General features: G+C 38.8%; 4 protein-coding genes across 5 annotated transcripts; 1 reads left to right on the top strand and 3 right to left on the bottom strand.

Moving 5' to 3' along the window:
- Positions 1-760: 760 nt before the first annotated feature.
- zgc:112962 (uncharacterized protein LOC548348 homolog) lies at positions 761-5,644 on the bottom strand. The gene is made up of 8 exons (XM_054603360.1): positions 5,534-5,644; positions 5,130-5,207; positions 4,914-5,018; positions 4,721-4,813; positions 3,935-4,108; positions 2,573-2,710; positions 2,278-2,427; positions 761-2,111 (listed from the first exon to the last, which is right to left on the bottom strand). The coding sequence occupies exons 2-8, from the start codon at positions 5,164-5,166 to the stop codon at positions 1,348-1,350; spliced, it is 1,461 nt and encodes a 486-aa protein (XP_054459335.1). The 5' UTR covers positions 5,167-5,207; positions 5,534-5,644; the 3' UTR covers positions 761-1,347.
- A 49-nt stretch (positions 5,645-5,693) lies between these two features.
- On the top strand, positions 5,694-11,099 carry si:dkeyp-82a1.6 (torsin-1A-interacting protein 2). Of its 2 annotated transcripts, XM_054603358.1 has the most exons (8): positions 5,694-5,898; positions 6,992-7,114; positions 7,192-7,365; positions 8,290-8,394; positions 8,486-8,617; positions 8,734-8,856; positions 8,954-9,004; positions 9,106-11,099. In XM_054603358.1, exons 1-8 carry the CDS (start codon positions 5,820-5,822, stop codon positions 9,888-9,890), a joined length of 1,572 nt encoding a protein of 523 aa, XP_054459333.1. In that variant the 5' UTR covers positions 5,694-5,819; the 3' UTR covers positions 9,891-11,099. The 2 variants fall into 2 exon arrangements, with proteins under 2 accessions (XP_054459333.1, XP_054459334.1); XM_054603359.1 differs by lacking the exon at positions 6,992-7,114.
- A 1,203-nt stretch (positions 11,100-12,302) lies between these two features.
- Positions 12,303-16,346, bottom strand: LOC129094802 (uncharacterized). Its single transcript, XM_054603068.1, has 13 exons — positions 16,207-16,346; positions 15,891-16,089; positions 15,590-15,735; positions 15,348-15,439; positions 15,023-15,254; positions 14,426-14,479; positions 14,257-14,319; positions 13,744-13,827; positions 13,526-13,617; positions 13,366-13,424; positions 12,977-13,147; positions 12,837-12,868; positions 12,303-12,709 (listed from the first exon to the last, which is right to left on the bottom strand). Exons 2-13 carry the CDS (start codon positions 16,087-16,089, stop codon positions 12,587-12,589), a joined length of 1,347 nt encoding a protein of 448 aa, XP_054459043.1. The 5' UTR covers positions 16,207-16,346; the 3' UTR covers positions 12,303-12,586.
- A 1,049-nt stretch (positions 16,347-17,395) lies between these two features.
- Positions 17,396-19,288, bottom strand: xcr1a.1 (chemokine (C motif) receptor 1a, duplicate 1). The gene is made up of 2 exons (XM_054603238.1): positions 19,243-19,288; positions 17,396-19,021 (listed from the first exon to the last, which is right to left on the bottom strand). The coding sequence occupies exon 2, from the start codon at positions 19,002-19,004 to the stop codon at positions 17,997-17,999; it is 1,008 nt and encodes a 335-aa protein (XP_054459213.1). The 5' UTR covers positions 19,005-19,021; positions 19,243-19,288; the 3' UTR covers positions 17,396-17,996.
- Between the last annotated feature and the right edge of the window lie 362 nt (positions 19,289-19,650).

A 19,650-nucleotide genomic window follows, 5' to 3' on the forward strand; every position in this document is an offset into this window, starting at 1 on the left:
GCCAAAAGGACAAGTTCAATTCCTTAAAGCAGTGGTTCTCAACCTTTTTTCAGACATGTACCCCCTGTGAAATATTTTTTCAGCCAAGTACCCCCTAACCAGCGCAAAGCATTTTTGGTTGAAAAAAATATTTAATACACAGTGCTCTGCCATCAGTGTCTGATTTATTAAACTGTCAACACTGAAGATTGCATTGTTGCATTGAATTCAGTTTATGAACTTACACTTATATTTTATTTAATATTTATTAAATAACTATTTTTAAAGGATTTTTGAATGGATGCTAATTTTAAATATATTTTTTAAAAATCTCACGTACCCCCTGGAGTGCCTTCACGTACCCCCATTTGAGAACCACTGCCTTAAAGCATGCTGTTGGACTGTGGTTGGTATTTGCGCCCCCGTGTGGCCAACTGTTGCATTGCATTGTTGATAAATTGGCACCTGTTGATTACGTCAGTCATTAGTACCAGCTGTGCACGTTGCATGCAGCTTCAGGAACCGAAATTGTTTTTTTTATAACGGGTTTTAAAAAGCTTACAAGTTAATTTGACAAAATGAAAGTTGAAGTTTGTCGTCTTTCTTTACTTTGAGTTACTTCGGCATGTCCTATGGTGTTATGACGTAGTTTCACGCACAGACACGTTGCTCTGCGTAACTTCAGTTTGTTGTGCACGTTTCTGGGCTAAAGAAATACGGCTTAAAGGACATTAAGAAGGAAGCCATAACAACAACAACAAAGTACTTTAAATTACCTGTTTATTTGCACTTTAAGGCACATCCAATTCCTGCTCTTATTTTCATCAGACTCCATGTAGTGTGATCATATACATATCTTATCAGTGTGGTACATGTTTATGTGGATATAAAAAGGAACATAGGAAGTTCGGTTAAGGCACTTGGTGCCATATAGGTTTGAGCATCAGAAAATGATATTTGTCATAAAAATAATAAACCCTGTGTTGTGACACCAAAAGAATAGCTCTGTCTTTTGGAGCCTTGTTATGTAAAATCCACAAAGACCCCAGTTGAACCATCTTGCATCTTATCTATAATTACATTTGATCATAGTACTACAAGAAGAAAGCACCACCATGAATGTCCAGAGATTTTTTTTTTTTTTTACAAACATCCCAAAGCATAATCTTTACAATATTAAGTGTCTCATTTATAATTGATGCCTTAATCTGAAGTGAGTTTAATTATAGCAATTGTAAGAAACCTTTGAGTGTTTAAAACCACTGTTGGTAGCCTCAGAATGACTCGAGTCACCCAGTAAGAAAATCTGATAGATAGGCGGTAGTTAAGTGCTTGGACTAAAAGTTGAAGAGTGACTATTTATGTCCCCTAGCACCCTTCATGTTCTATCCTTTCCTCTGCTGCCACAGGCAGGATGAGGTGAGAAATACGACTCCACAGTCCACTGTACTTGTCAAGGTCCATCCTGTCAAAAGATAGAGGATGGCCATCGGAGAGGAACTTCTTCTGAAGATGGTCGTCCACCATCTCTTCCACAGTACTCAGACGTGTCTCAGCAGGAATGTCCTCTTCTTCCCCCAGCAGCACCGTGAAGATCAGACAAGTCTTCTTGTAGGCAGCGTTCTCGTGGTCGCAGTACCGATAAAAAATAAGAGTGGAGCCTGGAGGCAGCTCCTCGAAGCGGTTAATGACAGCCACGGGTTTGTCGCCCTCGAAAGCTCCCTGCAGCTTGCTGTCGATGTCCAGTTTGACCTGGTCGCTGTCCTGGCTGGCCTTGCTGGCTCCGTCGATGTGGAGGACGGAGGCGTTGAGAGAGGTAGAGAAGGCAGAGGCCAGGCTCCGAGCCAGGCAGCGCAGTGTCCTCTCACCTCTGTGGCCTGCAGTCAGGATCAGACTGACAGGCTCGGTGGGCTGGGCTGTCTCGAGGTGCCTCAGCAGGTGGATCTTGCTCCTATTCCAGAGCTCCTTACGCTGATTAGGGAACTGAGTCTTTACTTTTTCCAACTGCCTGAGGAAGATGTCTATTTGCCGCACTTCATATTTCTGAGATGGAGACGTGGGTTGGAAGAGATGCTGTAGCAGGAGGCTAGTTACCAACCCCACTAAACCAACTGCTATTAGCAATGTCATTACTGTGGAGAGAAGGCATATGTGTTGTCTCAACTAGTACTTAGTAAGTCATTTATAAGTTGTTTATTATTGTGTGTCAAGAAATACACAATATACAAAGTTAGAGAATTATTTAAATGACATTAAAGAGAAACGAGAATATAAACATAAGGATATTAACAAGATTACCTCCACGATTTCCAATAACTGCTGGAGCTACAGGTTCAGCATCAGCAGTGTCCGGAGGGGCAGGACCAATGGTTTCAACATCCTCTGTCTGTGGGGACAATATGCTCTCCTGTCTATCCTCTTCTTCCTTCTCCGGGCAGCTCTCATCATCTGACGGATGGTGGGAAAAAAAAACTGGTTAGCACACTTGTGAAGCTAAATGTTCATGCTCCCTCACCGGCTTCCCACCAGTGAACACGTTCTCTAATTACTGAAAATTTCCAGTAATTGGTTCTTCAGAAAAAGTCCCACTCACCCTCTCTAGGGTCAGTGATTGTGGTGTTATAGTCTGGGGTTTCCTCATCAGGTCCATCTACTTCGTCTTCCTTTTTGCCACCCAGGGTTGGTGGTGTGGTTGTTTCTGGTGCATTCATCACTCCAGGGTCGTTTTCTCCTGATTACATTAGAAAAGCTTAACGTCAGAAAGCAGCTAAACAATAGAGTCTCTGCATTTACATTTTAAGAAGGATTTATTTAAAAAAGGGGGGTTCAATGAGAGTTGCCTTTTTATATTCACAGTATTAAAGGATAGGTCATCCATCTTAAATCAATACTCCGATGCCGACATTTATGATGAAACAGTTGTTAGTCACTGTAAATGTTCCTACAGTCTATACTAGTAGCCCACTGCTCCTCCGGGATGGGTTAAATGCAGAGAATTGTAATTTCCCCATTGTGGGACTAATAAAGGCTTAATTATTATTATTATTATTATTATTATTACTAGCCATGGAGAGATCCTTTCAAACATGATTTCAGTAGAAGCAATGGGGGTCAAAATCCAGTCCTGGATCTCTGTAAAAATCATGTCTAGCTACAATGAGGCTTCAGCAGTTTTGAGCTTTTTTATGTTTAAACAGACTGTGATTCTTTGCTGATCTGCCGTGGAGGATTAGCAACACTCAAGAGGGAATTTCACACTAAAAAGGGCACGTCAGTTTCATTTTAAGATGGACGTGAAAAAATGAGCACCAACCTTTTGAGGCTGGAAAATGTAATATAGCAAGGCCATAAACATTGCTAAACCGCTACTGAGTACAGCTTTGCAAGCAAATGCCAATACCTTACTATGACTGAAGGTCAGTTTGTTTAATGACCTCCACCTGCAAGTTGATCTAGGAACACCATAAAAAGACACTAAAAGAGCAGCTGTATCAAAGCTACCAAGTCCATGACATGGGTGGTAAAATGCAGGATACAAATGTGCTTGCCTGTGCACACTGCAGTGATTTGCTTTGGGCATAAAGCTGTAATTTTGCATCGACAAACATCCACACAGAACTTACAACTTCACTAACCAATTAACAATGAATAAATGAATGTGAATGCAAAACATTTGAAAGTTCATAAATGGTGAGCTAGGCAAAAAGGATTTCTGCAACCGACCAATATTTGTGGTCTTCGTTGCAAGATCAATATTTCCATATGGAGAAGATGTTAAATTTGAATGTAATGACATGGTGGAAACCTCACCTGAACACACTACGACAAACGACACAGGTCTGTAGCAGGCTTTTCCAAAGTAAGTAAATATACGTGCCCTGGCTCTTTGACAATGTGAAAACTATGGATAATAATCTCTAAATCACTTGTATAACATTTAGACACAAACACTCACTGGCAATCTCCTCCGCTGTCGCGGTCAGTTGTTCATTTCTTGTTGTCTCTCTCTCGTAATCACCATGACTTCCTTCTTCAGCCGGAAGTCGGGTGCTGTTCTCCTTCACTTTCAGCGTTGTGTCGTCATCTGGAGGCGAAGATCCTTCTGTGAGAGGCACTATCCTCTTTTGAACTGGACCATGCCCCCCGTTAGAGAGAACAGTTAGAAAACTGGGACAAAATGACACAGGTCTGTAGCAAGCTTATCCAAAGTGAGCTAATATACGTGCCCTGGCTCGTGAATACCTTGTAAAATAATGTTAAAATCACTTGTTATAACACTTAAGACACAAACACTCACTTGAAATCTCCTCAGCTGTCCTGGTCTGTTGCTCATTTCTTGGTGTCTCTCTCTTGTCATCACCATAAATTCCTTCTACAGTCCGTGAGGTGCTTTTATCCTTCACTTTCACTGTCTGTAATAAAAAGGGGAAGATCCTTCTGTAAGAGGAACGTTCCTCTCTTCAGCTGAATCAACTGAATGGCTAATGTTTCATTTTAAATTAAGAATCCTATTTTAAGTTGTATTACAGATCTGGTATATGGTCACAACCATTTTCTTCAAGAAAGCTTTAGCCTTAGAAATTAATTTACAATAACTTTATGTGAATAGTTGTATGACACATTACGTACAGATAACAAGGCTTAGGTTGAAAACAGATACAAGAATGAACATGAACACGCTACAAATGTCTTCTTGGCCGTGATTGTTCGTCTATTAAAGACTATTTGATGGAAATGCCACACTGTTGTAATATTATATACTTACTTTCAACGTGAGGCTCACCATTGTCGCCGTTAGTCCCTCTGTTTGTGGATGCAGATGTTGAAGCTGAATCTTGGTTGAGGAGAGACCATATTTGATTAGAACAGTAGATGCAGAAAAAGCATTTGGTAAAGACCAACTGAATGGACTATTATTGACTATTATTAGTTACCTTTCAACAGTTGCTGCTTCACAACATCAGTCTCATCTTGTTTGCACTCATCTGATGCCGAGACATGATCCATATTTGTGGACTGAGCTTCTTTTCCCGTGTCATCTGATTAAAAATAAATAAATGACATTACACATGATGCAAATTTAAACCACTGTCTGCTGTAAATGTTTAGTAAACATACTAGTCCAACATAACCAATATCTGTCCTTTTACCTGCTGTGTGGTGGTGATCTGTTCCTTGCTCTGCCATGTCTTTGGATAGGGACACTTCACTACAGAAATGGTCCAAAGCTGCATGAAACAAATCGTTATAAAGCACTTGTTTTTAATGCCAACACCCGAGCACATCAGCGTTATCCGTGTTGGGACAGATCCTCGTCACATTTCCACAGTCCTGAAGTAAAGCATGCACGGCTTCCTGACCTCACAGCTGGACATATTACACTGTCTGTTTTCAAGGTTAGCTGATCATTTCTGGCTGGCTAGTTTACTGAATTATCCTTAACTAGCACACATTGTTAGCAACCTGAAAACAGTGGTTAAATCTGTTCTGCCTTCGTGCAACTTAAATAAGATACATATGTGTTGAATAGTTACTTATTATTACTAATTCTTACCACACGTACGCTCGATCACATCGCCTTGGAATATGACAGGTATATACGCTTCCTTGTCTTTTTCTTTTTTAGCTTGCGTTACGTCACAGATATTCAAACGGAACGTTCGACAGAGCTCGTGTTTCCACGGGGACGACTAAACGCGGGTACCGCTCTGACTTCCGGACGTCCTGTCACAAAATGGTTCCCCTAACAACCACAAGGAAGTCAGCGGAGCTTGTTTATGCGTGAGCACGATGTTTCTTCTTGTGGATTAGGTTTATGTTTCTGGTGAGTAGTGGTCGTCATGGATGCCAGGGTGTCTGAAGAGGAGGTGACCCGCCCGTTGAGGCGATCCACCAGACAGTCGACGGGTAACGTTAAAGGTGAGCTAGCTAGTTAGCTTAGCCACCGAAGCTAAACAGCACTGGAAGTTTAGAGACAAAACCCCTCTGATTGTACAGTAGCAGTCAGAAGTTTGGACACACCTTCTCATACAATGGTTTGACAATGGCTTCACACTTGCTAAGCAGAATGTCTTTATTTTTCACTCTTTAATGCTCATATTTGAAATTATTTTGAAATTTAAAAAACAACAACAATTGACTATCTAGAATATTAACAGTTTATTATATTAAACATGAAAAACTGAATTATGTACTAACGGATGCACAACTGTCTCGTTGTAAATAATAACATACAGTACCAGTCAAATGTTTGGACACACCTTCTCATTCAATGGTTTTTCTTTATTTTTATTTTTTTTCTACATTGTAGATTAATATTGAAGACATCCAAACTATGAAGGAACACATATGGAATTATGTGGTAAACAAACAAATGCTCAACAAACCAGAATATGTTTTATATTTTACATTCTTCAAAGTAGTTGAATGAGAAGGTGTGTCCAAACTTTTGACTGGTACTGTAGATACAATACTATTAATTAAGTGGTATACTGTTATCCTTCAGTCTGCATCTAATTAAAAGTAGAAATGCAAAAAATATGCAGTATAAAGTTTAGTAAAACGTTTAGTATTTAAAGTAGAAGTCAAAGTATTCAAAAAAGTAAAAGTAGTCATGTTATGCAGCAAAAGAGTTCCTGTCAGTGTTATACAGTACCAGTCAAAAGTTTGAACACACCTTCTCATTCAATGGTTTTTATTTTTTTCTACATTGTAGATTAATATTGAAGACTATGAAGGAACACATATGGAATTATGTGGTAAACAAACAAATGCTCAACAAACCAGAATATGTTTTATATTTTAGATTCTTCAAAGCAGTTGAATGAGAAGGTGTGTCCAAAACTTTTGACTGGTACTGTATGCCTAAACTAAGTTTACCTGACTGTATTTATTCCAGATGATCCCCATACTAGGTAATTGCTACCAGATGAACTTTACGTTAACGTGTAGCAGTCCTTTGAAACTTTAATCTCCAGTGATTTGGGGACACGTCCTTCTGCTCCTTCTTTAGAGTTGACTTTTGGACCGACTCCCAGGGGTCCTCTCAAGAGGACCAGAAAAGAGCTCAAAATCAAAGCTCCTGTTCCAGCTGTCAACGGTTCTGGAAATGGGGAGAATGACTCAGAAGATGAAGGTGGGATACTCGAGTCAAAACTATGTGGAAATGTGTGAAAGTGTGGAAAACTGAGACTTTTATGTCCCTCTCAACAGAGTCCCCCAGCAAGAAGAGCCGGGCAGAGACTGAAAGACCAGAGGATGGCAGGGGGGATGAGAACGAGATGGATGTCCAGGAATCGGTTGAAGATCCGGAGGAAAATGAAGACCAGGAGATGGATGTTATACAGGATTCCTTACACGGCACTCATCAACCCAGAGCATTCCAAGGTTAGGGCTGCAACTAATGAAATATTTTCATTATTGATCTTCATATTGTTTAATTTATGTAACAAATAGTTCACAATTTCTATGTTTATCATGAGCAAGTGTAACCGGTGTTGTCTGCGTTGTGTTGTGTTGGAGAAGGAAGAGACCTGAGACTGGATACCCTTTGGAGGCGGTCTCCGTTTATTGTCTTTATGCCACACTGGCAGATCTGACAGAAATAAAAATGTAAAACCCTCCGGTCAGTAGCTGTAAACGGCACTTGAGCTCCTCTCCAATGCATTATATCAACAAAAGGGGAGAGGTGAGGGCAGGGGACAGCATATATAGGGAGGACCAAAGAAACTGGGGGAATAACACTGGAGTCTCAACCGTTCCACTTATTAAATCTGGAGGTATAACATGTCAGATTGTGACTATTTACATATATTTTGTGTAATTATAATACAACATTTTAACAGTAAAATTGACTCTGTTACACAATTATATAAAACTTAGAAAGGCAGCACAATTATCACACTTGATAAGCTGTATTCAGCAAGTTAGGCATTTTGCTTAGGCAAAATTCATCCTTAATCCAATTTTTTTTAATACTTTTTTTTACAATCAACTAACAAGTTAATTGTTTCAGCACGAGCCAAAGTTGCTTAGTGATATTTGTATATCATTTTATAATGTTATTACAATACAGTTGTCTTCTTTGCCACCAAAGCAGATGTTATTAAATTAATAATTACTTACTTGGATATTAATAAGCTATGCATGCAGGCGCTATCAAATGACAAATGTGGCATCTTGGGGTACTCTGATTGTTTACCTATGGCATTATAAATATCTGATTCATAAGACTTCTTGCCACTTTAAAATCTAATAACAAGCAGTTTATTGGTTTTTTATCTAAATCAATGTTTTCTCTCTATAAATCAGGCGATCCTGGAGATATGAATTTATCCCCATGTGTTATGCTCGGTGAACGCCACAGATCCAGTGTTGCTGTAAATGAAGAATCCGACTGGATAATAACCAAGAGAGGTAAGAGAAGGCTATAGATTGATTCTTCATGGGAATGATTACATCAAGGGAGGATAAAGCAGTCATCCTAATCTATCTTGTTTGTTTTCAGTAAAACCATCATCAAAGGAACCTGAAGCCCCCACAAAGTCTGCAGCACAAACCAGACCACCAGCAAACAGACACAATGTGTCGGTCACCAGCATGGCCGACTACAAGAAGACGATGGAGGCCAAGAGCACCGGTATTGTAGACGTTCTTATTTAGACAGATTTTATGTAAAAAAATTACTTGTCCAATGGATTTACATCTCCAAAAAATTATGATATTTTACATTGATAAACTCTGCCTCACCTTTAGGTATACCAACAGTTAACCATCACATCCCTAGTGTGTATCCAGCCTCAGGAAAATCCTACACAACGCGAAAACGTGTGAATAACATTCCGACACAAAAAGAAACTGCTCAGTTCAAAAAACAAGGTATTGCAGATCAACTGAATATTTCAGTCATTAGCAACATCGAATGTTGTTATTACATGTTTGAAATTAATTTAAGGAGTTTTTCCTTTTTTTCAAGGTATAAAGAAAACTGCTGTTATCAAGAAAAGCTCTGGATATTCCTGTAGAGGTAAGCTATTGTCATTTTAATTGTTTTATCTTCACACCAAAAGATACTTGTTCTACATTAATTGCAATAATACATTTGAATATGGCCTTTTGTCCTTCTAGGATTCATGTGGTGTTTATGGCGTTTGTTTCTCCTGGTGCTGCTCTGTTCGGCCCTCCTGCTGGCATACAAGCTCATCCCTGTACTCAAAAAGACTGCAGACGACGGAACTCATCCATCCAGGGCCGTAAAGCCAGAAATGTTTGCTGATCATTTGTCTCTTCTTGAGACTCAGTTCCCTAGTCAGCGGTCGGAGTTGTGGAGGTTGAGCAAGATCCACCTGGAGAAGCACCTCAAAACAGCCCATCCTACAGAGCCAGTCAGTCTGATCTTTACGGCAGGCCGCAGGGCTGAGAGGACTGTGCACTGCCTGGCTCAGCGGCTGGCCTCCTCCTTCTCATCGGCCATCAACTCCTCCGTCCTTCACATCGATGGCGCCAGTAAAGCCAGCCAGGACAGCGATGTGGTGAAGCTGGACATTGACAGCCAGTTGCGAGCTGCCTTTGGAGGAGACAAGCAAGTGGCTGTCATTCATCGCTTCGAAGAGCTGCCTCCAGGCTCCACCCTCATTTTTTATCGCTACTGCGACCACGAGAACGCTGCATACAAGCGGGTGTTCTTGTTGTTTACTGTGCTTCTTCCTCAAGATGAGGTCAAGGGTGACCAGAGTCTGAAATATTTGGAGGAGCTGGTGCACGACTATGTCAAGGAAAGGCTGGTAGACTCCAGCAACCAAGCCGGCTTCAATGACATGGACAATGACAAGTACGGGGGACTGTGGAGCCGCATCTCCCATCTGATCTTACCTGTGGTGTCTGAGAAGGAAGTAGAGCAGAAAGGGTGCTGAGGAACCAAGCTAGTCATCAATGAGGGTTGTCAGAATACCACTTTGGACCAGCCTGATCCTCCTTGGCACCGTACTGGAGCTATGAACCAGAGAAGTAACCTATAAATATAACGCGTGTGCTTTTACATTTGGGTGTAAGGTTGTATAAATCTCACTTTGTTGGAGATGAAGTTATACTTGTGCTGCAATCCAATGTTGACGCTTCTGTTTACCTGCTCTCAAGATGTCCAGCACTGAATTTTTACCCATGCATACATGTAGAGGCTTTTGCATAAGGATGTCACAGTGGCACCACCATTCCACTTCCAAAGTGTGGTATGAAATGCATATTCTCATGCAGATTTAACATTCAATATACAATGTACATTATATAGTTTGATGATTTATTCTCCTTGTTCTGTATTGACCGCACTATGTTCAACAGCTTTTTCACCCTTCTAAGAAGAGTTTTTGGGGAACGATCAGCACGGATTACACTGGGTCCTTCTTAGGAACTAACGGGAAATAAGCCTGACATCTGTGTTTCTGGAGGAAATGTGTATTTCCTGTTCTGCATCAGTTCTCTCAGACACCAGATGGCTTGCTTCATACTTCTGTTTAATGTCCCCATGGAGATGTGTGTCCCATTGCTCATTTAATTCTCTTGTGTACACAATTGGATTTGCACTAACAATTTTGCTTTACCTTCTCTTCTTATCAAGAGTGCTGGCTTTTATTAAGATAAATATTTTATATTTTTAGTTTTTTTCTGAATGTCTATATTTCTGATATGTTGTCTCTTTCCTAAATTGGAATATTTTTCGATAGCTGTATATATGTATTGAATATGAAAGGCTTTGTTCTTTGCAACTGTTGAAATGTCAACTTTGAAACATACAGGTTCTCACTCAAGTGATTTGAATTTGTTATAATCAAATATTACTTAATATTAGTGAACAAGTCACAAAATGTGCCTTAAACACTCATATGGAGAAGATTGGACTATATTTGAAACACTTATGAATCATTTGATAGTGTATCTTGACAAACTCTTGCAGAAAATCTCTTTTTGTGCAAGAAATTTGCACAAAAGTAAATTCACAAATAAAAAAAGTGTTCCTTCCTGTGATCCCACTCATTCCTCTTATGTTATCATTCTGAGATGAATTTAGTTTTTCTGGCGTGAACATATATATTTTCAATAAAGATTATTTTGAATACTAGGAAAGTTAATAATTGATTGTCACTGTTGTGTTTACTATCTGTGCACTTAGTTTCTGGAACAGAGGTAGTACAAGTGTCAAAGAAAGACAATCCTCCTGAGTTAACATTTAAACCACTGGCAACTTTGATAAACAGTTTTTACTTTTAAAAATAAGGAAAATTATAACAGTTATATATATTATTATATTACTCTCCAGATGATAACGATTTAATTTATGATGAGCAGGATTTCCCCTGTGTATGAAATGTGCAGTATCTATAAAAATTAACTTAACATTATCCGTGTTCTGTTAAGAAACAAAAACATTTACAGCAAGTTTGATCAAAAGCTAAGTGATTGATAGGTGTGCCTCAATATCTTGGCACTTAGGCAGAAGTTTAATAATCAGGTGAGTCATGGAGCTGAATGTGGACACAGCTGGTAGTTTCCCCCTTCAAGAGAACCATAAAAATGAGTAGTCATGTATGAATCACGCTTTGCTGTATGACTATAGATACCAATATTGGGCCAAATGACTTTGAAAATCACAGTACATAAACATTTGTTTACATATTAAACAATTGTGATTTACACATTACAATTAACAATATAGTCCCAACCGATCACATAGGGTTGACTTGTTTATGGATATTTGTGTATTTCTCTTTTTGGACTATGTGTAGATTTGCAAGGATTGCTATTGCAATTATGTTAATTCTTCCCTCCTTGTTGAAAGGTTTTAGATTCTCCTGGCATAAACAACAGGAGTCATGAGGTCAGCAGACTGAATTCATGATCCATATCATGTACTCAAGTTTCCTTGAGTACACAAGGGGAGATTTATGCCATGAGTGAGTGTTCAACATATATTTGTTTTTCTTATGAGAAGCATATTCCACATAGTTTCTAGCTGAGGGCGTGATCCACCTGGTAGAAGGAGATAATTAACTATGAGCAAATATAACTACAGCAAATATTTGCAGTTTGACCTTTATGACAGGTGTAACTCTGATAAGAAATGAGGTGATCTATTTTATTTACCTTCCTTGGAAAATGTTTAGAGATGTTATATGTAACCACTGAAATGTTGTCTAGTATATTTAGTCTAAGTGGTTTATACTGGTAGACAGCGTTTTCAACTTAGGTTGCTCTATTGTTAATTTTCCAACCAGGAAAACACAAATTCACATAAGCAACACACTATTTCATAACCTTTACAAAAGATACTATTTAGATAGAAAGATGTTTTTTTTATGTGCAGGTCACAGCAGCAGTATACAAACAAGGTACAGAGAATAGTGGAAAATAAATATCATACACAAGTACTAACGTACAATAAAAAAGGAATGCCATTTTAAACATTAGCATGCATACAAAGTGTGCAAATGGCAGTAAGGAATATGGGATTTTAAATAAATTTGTATGCATGAATAACTGCAACAAAATACATACAACCAGAAAACAAGTGGGAATTACATTCAAACAAAGTAGCAGCACACCGTCATGCACAGGCTTACGCTTCCTGACATCCAGACATCCCAACAGCGACAACGACAGCTACAGCGAAACACAAGCTCCCAATGATGAAGATGACTGAGACAACAGTCACAATCACTTGGGCTCCACTTAGCTTCATCTGGAATTCAGAGGTTAAAAAAAGAAATGAACTTGCATCTTTACTGTAATGCATCATTTGTTATAGTAGACAGTTGTTAAGACAATACAGCATGTCATCAAAACATATAGTCATTTCAGGCTCTCACCTCTTTTTTGTCCTCACTGTTTTGTTGATTCCCTGTAACAGAAAATAATAAAAAATATAATGTTCTTCATGAGAATCCATATTGTATTAAATGTCTATCATTATTAATATTCAGACAGCACTATAGTACAAGTCATTCACCTATTTTGCTTCTCCCCAGTATTGCTTTTCTCTGAGTACTGCTTACGAAAACCCAAATTACAAACAGGAGAATCCACACTGTGTAGGCCACCATCACTTTCAGGAGCCAAAAGTCTGTCCTGTTCTTTCTGCAGTTGTGAATCTCCAAAACACCGACAAAGATGACAGCCACTGTGGGTAAAACATATTTGGAAATAAAATCAGCGCAATAACAAGGCAGTGGCAAATAAGAGGCCATGATAGCTGTGACATTGGTAAGCAAGAATGCCAAATATTTCCAAAAATGTCAAACTACTAAATTACATACATTAAACATGTTTTCTCACAGAGAGAAATGAATGCAGTTAAGTTTACTACTTCATAGATCAAAATCAGGTGAATCTCCTCACTTGTAAAAATCAGATGGATGACAGAACACACTTTGACAGCATAGTCACAGATCTCCTTTCTTGAACAGAACAAAAGAGAAACAAAAACAGCAGTGAGCAAAGTGTCGATGTGGGGTTTGTGGTCAAACATTCAGGCAGAAGAAGAGGAAGTTGAACTTACAGTTCATGACTTTGGCCGATTGGCAGACAGACGATTACCAGCTCTATGAAATTAATCACCAACGCCACACACACAAGAGCAACGAGAGCGACCTAAACTTTCCCACACAGACACACATACAGACATAAACACACAGTTTATATAACCTCATACAACTAAGACATTTTGATACAGATGTAGATATAGAGAAATGTTGTACACCTCTTATTATGACTTACTTTAATAGCATCACCCATACAAAACAAGACAACAGCCGATATCTCAACTGCCGCACACAGCACACCGCAAGATATGTTCAACACCTACATAAGAAATAAAATGCACTTTCACTTATTTCAATAAACCTGCATAATTAGTATTCATTATATGTTTGTACACACAAGCACAGAGTACGAACTGAGCCTACAAATGCCATATAACATTTATAGGATGTGCAGATTTGCAATACTATAGATTTGAATTTACATTTTCAAAAACACAAAAATGTTTCAGAGAAAAATGCACTTATACAAAATGCAAACAATAAGCAGAACATGCAAATGACTACCACCAAGAACATAACATCTACTATTAAAGTTCCTTAAGACTTAATGAAATCAAACTCTTTTTTTGGTTGGCATTCTGAAAAAGTAATTCAATGCCTTTAAACTCTGTAATTACGTCTCTAAATAGTTTTGACTCTAGAGTATGGGATGACAGTTACTGACACAACACCCCAACTCATGCCTTACCTTATCTAGACGACGAGAAAAGAAGCTGTTGGGGAGGGTGGTAATGACTATATTAGACAGTTCCTGAGGAGAGATAGACATTTTATTTTAATTTTTTTATATAATTTTCTGTAGCAGGACTATTTTGTAAATGGCATTCACTGGGTGTCTTGATTTATAAATACCATACCATTTTGAGTACCACGAAGAAACTGACGACATTCATCACCACAATACCTGCTCTCTGAAGACAAATCAAGAGACGCACAGAGGAGCTGTGTAAATGAAAATGTTGACATTTATATATTATAAGGGCCAGTGTGTCGCATTTCAAGGGATCTATTTGCAGAAAGGGAATATAATATTCATAACTATATTTTATAGTGTATTATCACCTGAAACTAAGAATTGTTGTGTTTTCGTCAGCTTAGAATGAACCCCTCATATCTACATAGGGAGCTGCTCTTCTTCACGGAGTCTACCATGCTGCACCGCCATGCTTCTACAGTAGCCCAGAACGGACAAACCAAACACTGGCTCAAGCAGCATCTTTTCTTATTTTTACATTATGTGAAGGCCACCGTAGTTCTCTGACAGGGTTGTGAAACTTCAAAAACATGGTACCGCCAGCCACCGTCTGAATTTTGTTAATAAGTCATGGTGAGGATGGCCTCAGAGCAAGGTGAATGGTGTTACCACGGTTTCCCACACACTGTCCCTTTAATGTATAGATTTTTGCACAATGTCGACAAAACTCAATCAAATCCACCGCTGTGCCGATTCTTACCTCCAATGGGATTAAATGAACGGGCTCTTGCTGAGTGGTCATGCTTGCCTCTGAAGTATTTGACTTTGTAGTACTTATTGTAGTACTTGGCTCAGTACTTGAAGTAGTACTTGGCTCAGTACTTGAAGTAGTACTTGGTTGAGTACTGGGTGTTGGTGTGGTGCTTGGAGGGAAAATGAGATCCACATCCACTGATTCCCAGAATATATCATATTTCTCAACAATTGTGGCTCTGAAACAGATCAGACAGGCACATGTTGATGACAATCGTTTTGTTTCCCATTGTTATATTTACTTTTGGAGGTCAGTCAAAGTTTACGAATACCTGAAAGTTACGTCTACTTCTGCACCCTGTGCCGTCCAGTTAACTTGAAACAAACTCTTTCTTTGATTATTACGTTGACTAACAGCTGTGTCCTGAGGAGAAAGACAAAAGTAAAGCAAGTGTCACATCAATAAGAAAGCTTAAAAAGGCTTTGACCTTGAATTTCCTCTTTAAAGTATTCAATTAATCAATGTAATGCATTTAATACCTCTAATAATAACAAATTGCGGATGGCTACTTACTGCTGAACCACCGCAAGACAAGAGTCGAGTTGTACCATCCTCAAGCACGATGAATTTTCCAACAGGAGGGCCTCCGTTTATGTCTGTCTGTCGAGCCTCCAACATAAAACCCAGGAACTCTTTGTTATTATTGCCCTGGAGAGAAACTGGAAAGCGGTGTGAAGATTCATTGGGGAGAAGGTGGAGGGACAGAAAATGAAGACAGCGTTAGGAGTGAAAACCACAAAGCGAATGACAACTGTAACACATATTGATATTAATGAACAAGTTTCCAGGCAAATGGATCCGATAGTTCCTGTACCTGTGATAGGTTCTCCTTTCTTTTTGGGTAAGTTGTAAGTAATCTTAAAGGGGGGTTCAGTGTTCTGAGGAGGAAAAGGTATACCACCTTCTCCTTTATGCAAAGGTGACATTGATTCACACGACTCCGGGAAGTTACCACTTGAATGCCCATGCACCTTTGCGATAATGTTAAGTCCAATCAAAATCCACAACCACATCTGTAAAACAAAATGACTTCTCTATAAACATGCAGTCACTGGGGATTAATAATCATGACCTAAAACATTGTCAATGTGACATTTAGCTGATGCATTGGCACCACTATTTTCTCTTACCTTAGAATATTTGCATGAACTGTCCCATGAAACTTTAAGTGAAGATGTCACACTAAAACCTTACACACTTCGACAATAGAACCTGTTCAAGTTTCTGGATGAAATAAAAAATGAAACCTCAGAAATGGATCCTCCTTCCTCAACAGTTATGCTTGCAGTGTGTGCTAGAGCACAACGCAACAACTCTACAGACCGAAGGAGGAAGTTAGAAAGGGCGATTTAAGTGCACGGCTGATCCCACCCACGCACACAGCTAATGATTAAGAAAGTACAGTTTCCCTTTACTGCAGATTACACCTATGTCTGAGATTGTTCTCACAGTTTGTTGGTTTCAAAACTGGTTCCTTAATTTCTAACTATTTCAAACAGAGTTAGCTCCTTCCCTTGGAAAGTGATAAATATGTATCTGTTCTTAGTTTAAATGACCAGACATCTGCTTCCTTAACATACATTTTTGTTTTTTTCAAGATTTTAACATAATTTGGCAGTATGTAAAGAAGGTATAACACATGTGAAAACACCATCAGTCTTTATTTTGCAGTGAAACATGAGGGTAAGTAGAGGGCCCTGGCAAAATGTAATGCTATTCCAATGTATACTTGTTGACAGTATTATATCAGTATGATCCTCTCTGGCTATTTTAAAATGTTTTCAAGGCTAGTGCTGGTAACAATGATTTAGCAAAGCCAAGCCTAAGCCTAATAATGAACACTCCGATCACCGGAGAACTTGTTTTGGAAGGTTGTGTCCGGATTGAGTTGCAATGCCACCTGTAGAGGGCCCATTCACTAAAAAAATCGATGAGCAGGTCTGACTTTTTTTTAGAAAGGCTGGACTGCACATTGAATGACTTTGCATTATTTTTATGACCTGAAGCTCAATTTTTTAATTGTTTTTTAATATGTTTATTATTATCCAGGTTGTACACGTTGGTCTTGAAATAAAATGTATTTTTGTTTCTATTTACAGAGGTTGCCATTAATCAGAAGATAATCGAAAAACCCTTCGGGAGCAGAGACACAAGGACACTTATTCTCAGATTAGAGGAAGACCCAGTCTTCCTCCTGAGCCACAGCCGCCCGGTCCATTAGTGGACCTTTACTTTGGCAGAGATGCACTTTTACCATTAATTGACATCTCAACCGATTTTTAGAGACTCATAATAAAAAACAGCATGTGGTCAGTCGCAAATAGCCAATGTGTTTTTTATTGCACAGAGGGATAAAAAATTGCAAATATCTGTACAAATTTATAATACAAGCGTATTTAGTAGCATTACAACATAAAGGCAGTGAGCAAACCACATCCTTTTAAAATATGAAATACCAACATTTAGCTGTTTTATGAATTGACACATTGTATTAAATTTACACAATAAATCATAATTAAACTGATGAGTGAAATCATCCACACAAAAGCGAGAGTTGGTTTAATTTAAAATTAACATAATAATAATTAATTTGCACAGGAAGAAAATATATTTTCTATGTAATTGCTTCATTTCCACTGTGATTAATTCATAATATTATATTAATATCTTTTTCAAGTGCCAGTAAATATATGTATGTAACAATTCAAGATGCATGGTCCCATACAAACTTTATACTCTGATGTTTAACACAGACACAATGAATAGAAAAAGTCAGATTTAAATATTGAGTGCAGCTTTCTACGAACTGAAATATATGAACCCTGTAATCCTATATTTCGATACAATGGATTATATCATGCACACACTGGACTTAAGCAAATGCAGAAGTAAATGCAAATAAATTATACTTAAAGAGCAACTATAACATTGATGCACGTGAGAAGTTCTGCATTTTAACCTGCTGCCCTTCAGCCGGACTTCGAATGAACAGTCGGAGCAGCAACGACTTCAAATGACTCCTAAACTTCACACCAACAAACGCATAAAAGACGGGGTTCAGGCAGCAGTGGGAGAAAGCAATGAACCGGCACACACAGAATGCATAGTCAAGCTTGATACTTGCGTCACAGTTATCAAATGGTTCGACAACATTGTCAGCCAAAACCCTCAGAAAGATGACCACATTGTACGGCACCCATCCGAGGACGAACACTGCCACGATGCAGAAGACTAACTTTACTGCTCTGTTTTTTGTGTGAGATCTTGTTCTTGTGATTTTCCATAGTAATCGAATGTAGCAGAAAGTCATCACTGCAAAAGCGACCAAGAAGAAAATGTTCTGTTGGAAGACACCAATGCTTTTCCACAGAGGGTCTATGTACTCACAGCCCAGGGAGTGTTCACCTTTGTGGGGGATGGAGACGAGGGAGCTGTAGAGCAGGGAGGGAATGGCTGCTCCAATGCTGATTAACCAAAGTACGAACGACCCATAAACCCCGGTGCTGATTTTCAGTATGCTCATGTTAGACAGAGGGTGGACCACTGCCAGATACCTGTAGATTGTCATGATGGTCAGGAAGAGGATGCTGCTGTAAAACCCAGTGAAGAAGACAAAAGTCACTATTTTGCAAAGGGCATCTGAAAACAACCATCCCCAGATGTGGTAAATTGCCCAAAAAGGCAGACCGGTGGTGAAGACGAGGTCAGAGATAGCCAGGTTCAGGATGAAAATGTTGGTGAGAGACTTGAGGTTTTCGTACATAGCCAGGATTACAAGGACGAGGATGTTTCCTGTGAGGCTCAGTGTGATCACAACGGAGAAGAACACAGGAATGGCAATGGATCCAAACTTGACCACAGCACCTTTTTCACAGACTTCATCACCATAGTCATCGTCATAATTGCTTCCATTGATAGAGTCATTCATTCCTGTTCAACTGGATCCTAGAAAAAAAAAGATAGGATTAGTTTGTGAATTACTCTAGGTTGTTCTAAGTCATGCCATTGTTAAATGAAAATAAGAGTAATAAGAGTAATAATAAGAAAAGGTATTTTTACATTAACTCTGAGAGTTATTTAGGTGGGTGCACTGTAACTCCATGTTACACTGGAACTCCTTGTGTAATTTTACTATCTTTAGTGTGTAAAGAAAACAAAGGACCTACCTCTTGCTTGATGGGACTGATACGTTGTAGGGTATGAAGCCTTCTGTATACTCAGAGAGCTCAAAGCGGGGTAGCTATTATAATCTCGTGACAGGCAGTGTTTTCTGTTCCTAGTTCCTTTCTAGTATCGTGCTCTGTTTTTATCAAAGTGTATGTCCTCAGCTCAGCTGGATTTGTGGTTGTTTATTTGTTTATTTTATCTCAGAGAAAGAAAAAAAGATAATTTTATCATAAAACAACAAACAAACAATCAGTGCAATATATGAAAACTATGAGATGTGTGTGTGATTGAGATATCCCTGTCAAATATTTCCTGTGCAAACACAATGGTGATAGGATGATTTGTTTCATGATGCTCACACCTTAGAACAATTATAAAATTGAATAGCAACATACAATTCCATGAGC

The sequence above is a fragment of the Anoplopoma fimbria genome, chromosome 8 (assembly GCF_027596085.1).
Source record: "Anoplopoma fimbria isolate UVic2021 breed Golden Eagle Sablefish chromosome 8, Afim_UVic_2022, whole genome shotgun sequence".
NCBI classification, from domain to species: Eukaryota; Metazoa; Chordata; class Actinopteri; order Perciformes; family Anoplopomatidae; genus Anoplopoma; species Anoplopoma fimbria.

Coding starts and splice junctions, on each gene's coding strand:
- LOC129094802 (XM_054603068.1), bottom strand. CDS start 16,089: ATGTGGTTGTGGATTTTGATTGGACTTAACATTATCGCAAAGGTGCAT. Junction 15,255..15,347: donor GAAGTAGACGTAACTTTCAG/GTATTCGTAAAC, acceptor GATCTGTTTCAG/AGCCACAATTGTTGAGAAAT. Junction 12,710..12,836: donor ACAGTGAGGACAAAAAAGAG/GTGAGAGCCTGA, acceptor TCTGAATTCCAG/ATGAAGCTAAGTGGAGCCCA.
- xcr1a.1 (XM_054603238.1), bottom strand. CDS start 19,004: ATGAATGACTCTATCAATGGAAGCAATTATGACGATGACTATGGTGAT.
- si:dkeyp-82a1.6 (XM_054603358.1), top strand. CDS start 5,820: ATGGATGCCAGGGTGTCTGAAGAGGAGGTGACCCGCCCGTTGAGGCGA. Junction 8,395..8,485: donor CTGGATAATAACCAAGAGAG/GTAAGAGAAGGC, acceptor GTTTGTTTTCAG/TAAAACCATCATCAAAGGAA. Junction 9,005..9,105: donor CTCTGGATATTCCTGTAGAG/GTAAGCTATTGT, acceptor TTGTCCTTCTAG/GATTCATGTGGTGTTTATGG.
- zgc:112962 (XM_054603360.1), bottom strand. CDS start 5,166: ATGGCAGAGCAAGGAACAGATCACCACCACACAGCAG. Junction 4,814..4,913: donor GAAGCAGCAACTGTTGAAAG/GTAACTAATAAT, acceptor TCCTCAACCAAG/ATTCAGCTTCAACATCTGCA. Junction 2,428..2,572: donor AATCACTGACCCTAGAGAGG/GTGAGTGGGACT, acceptor ACCATCCGTCAG/ATGATGAGAGCTGCCCGGAG.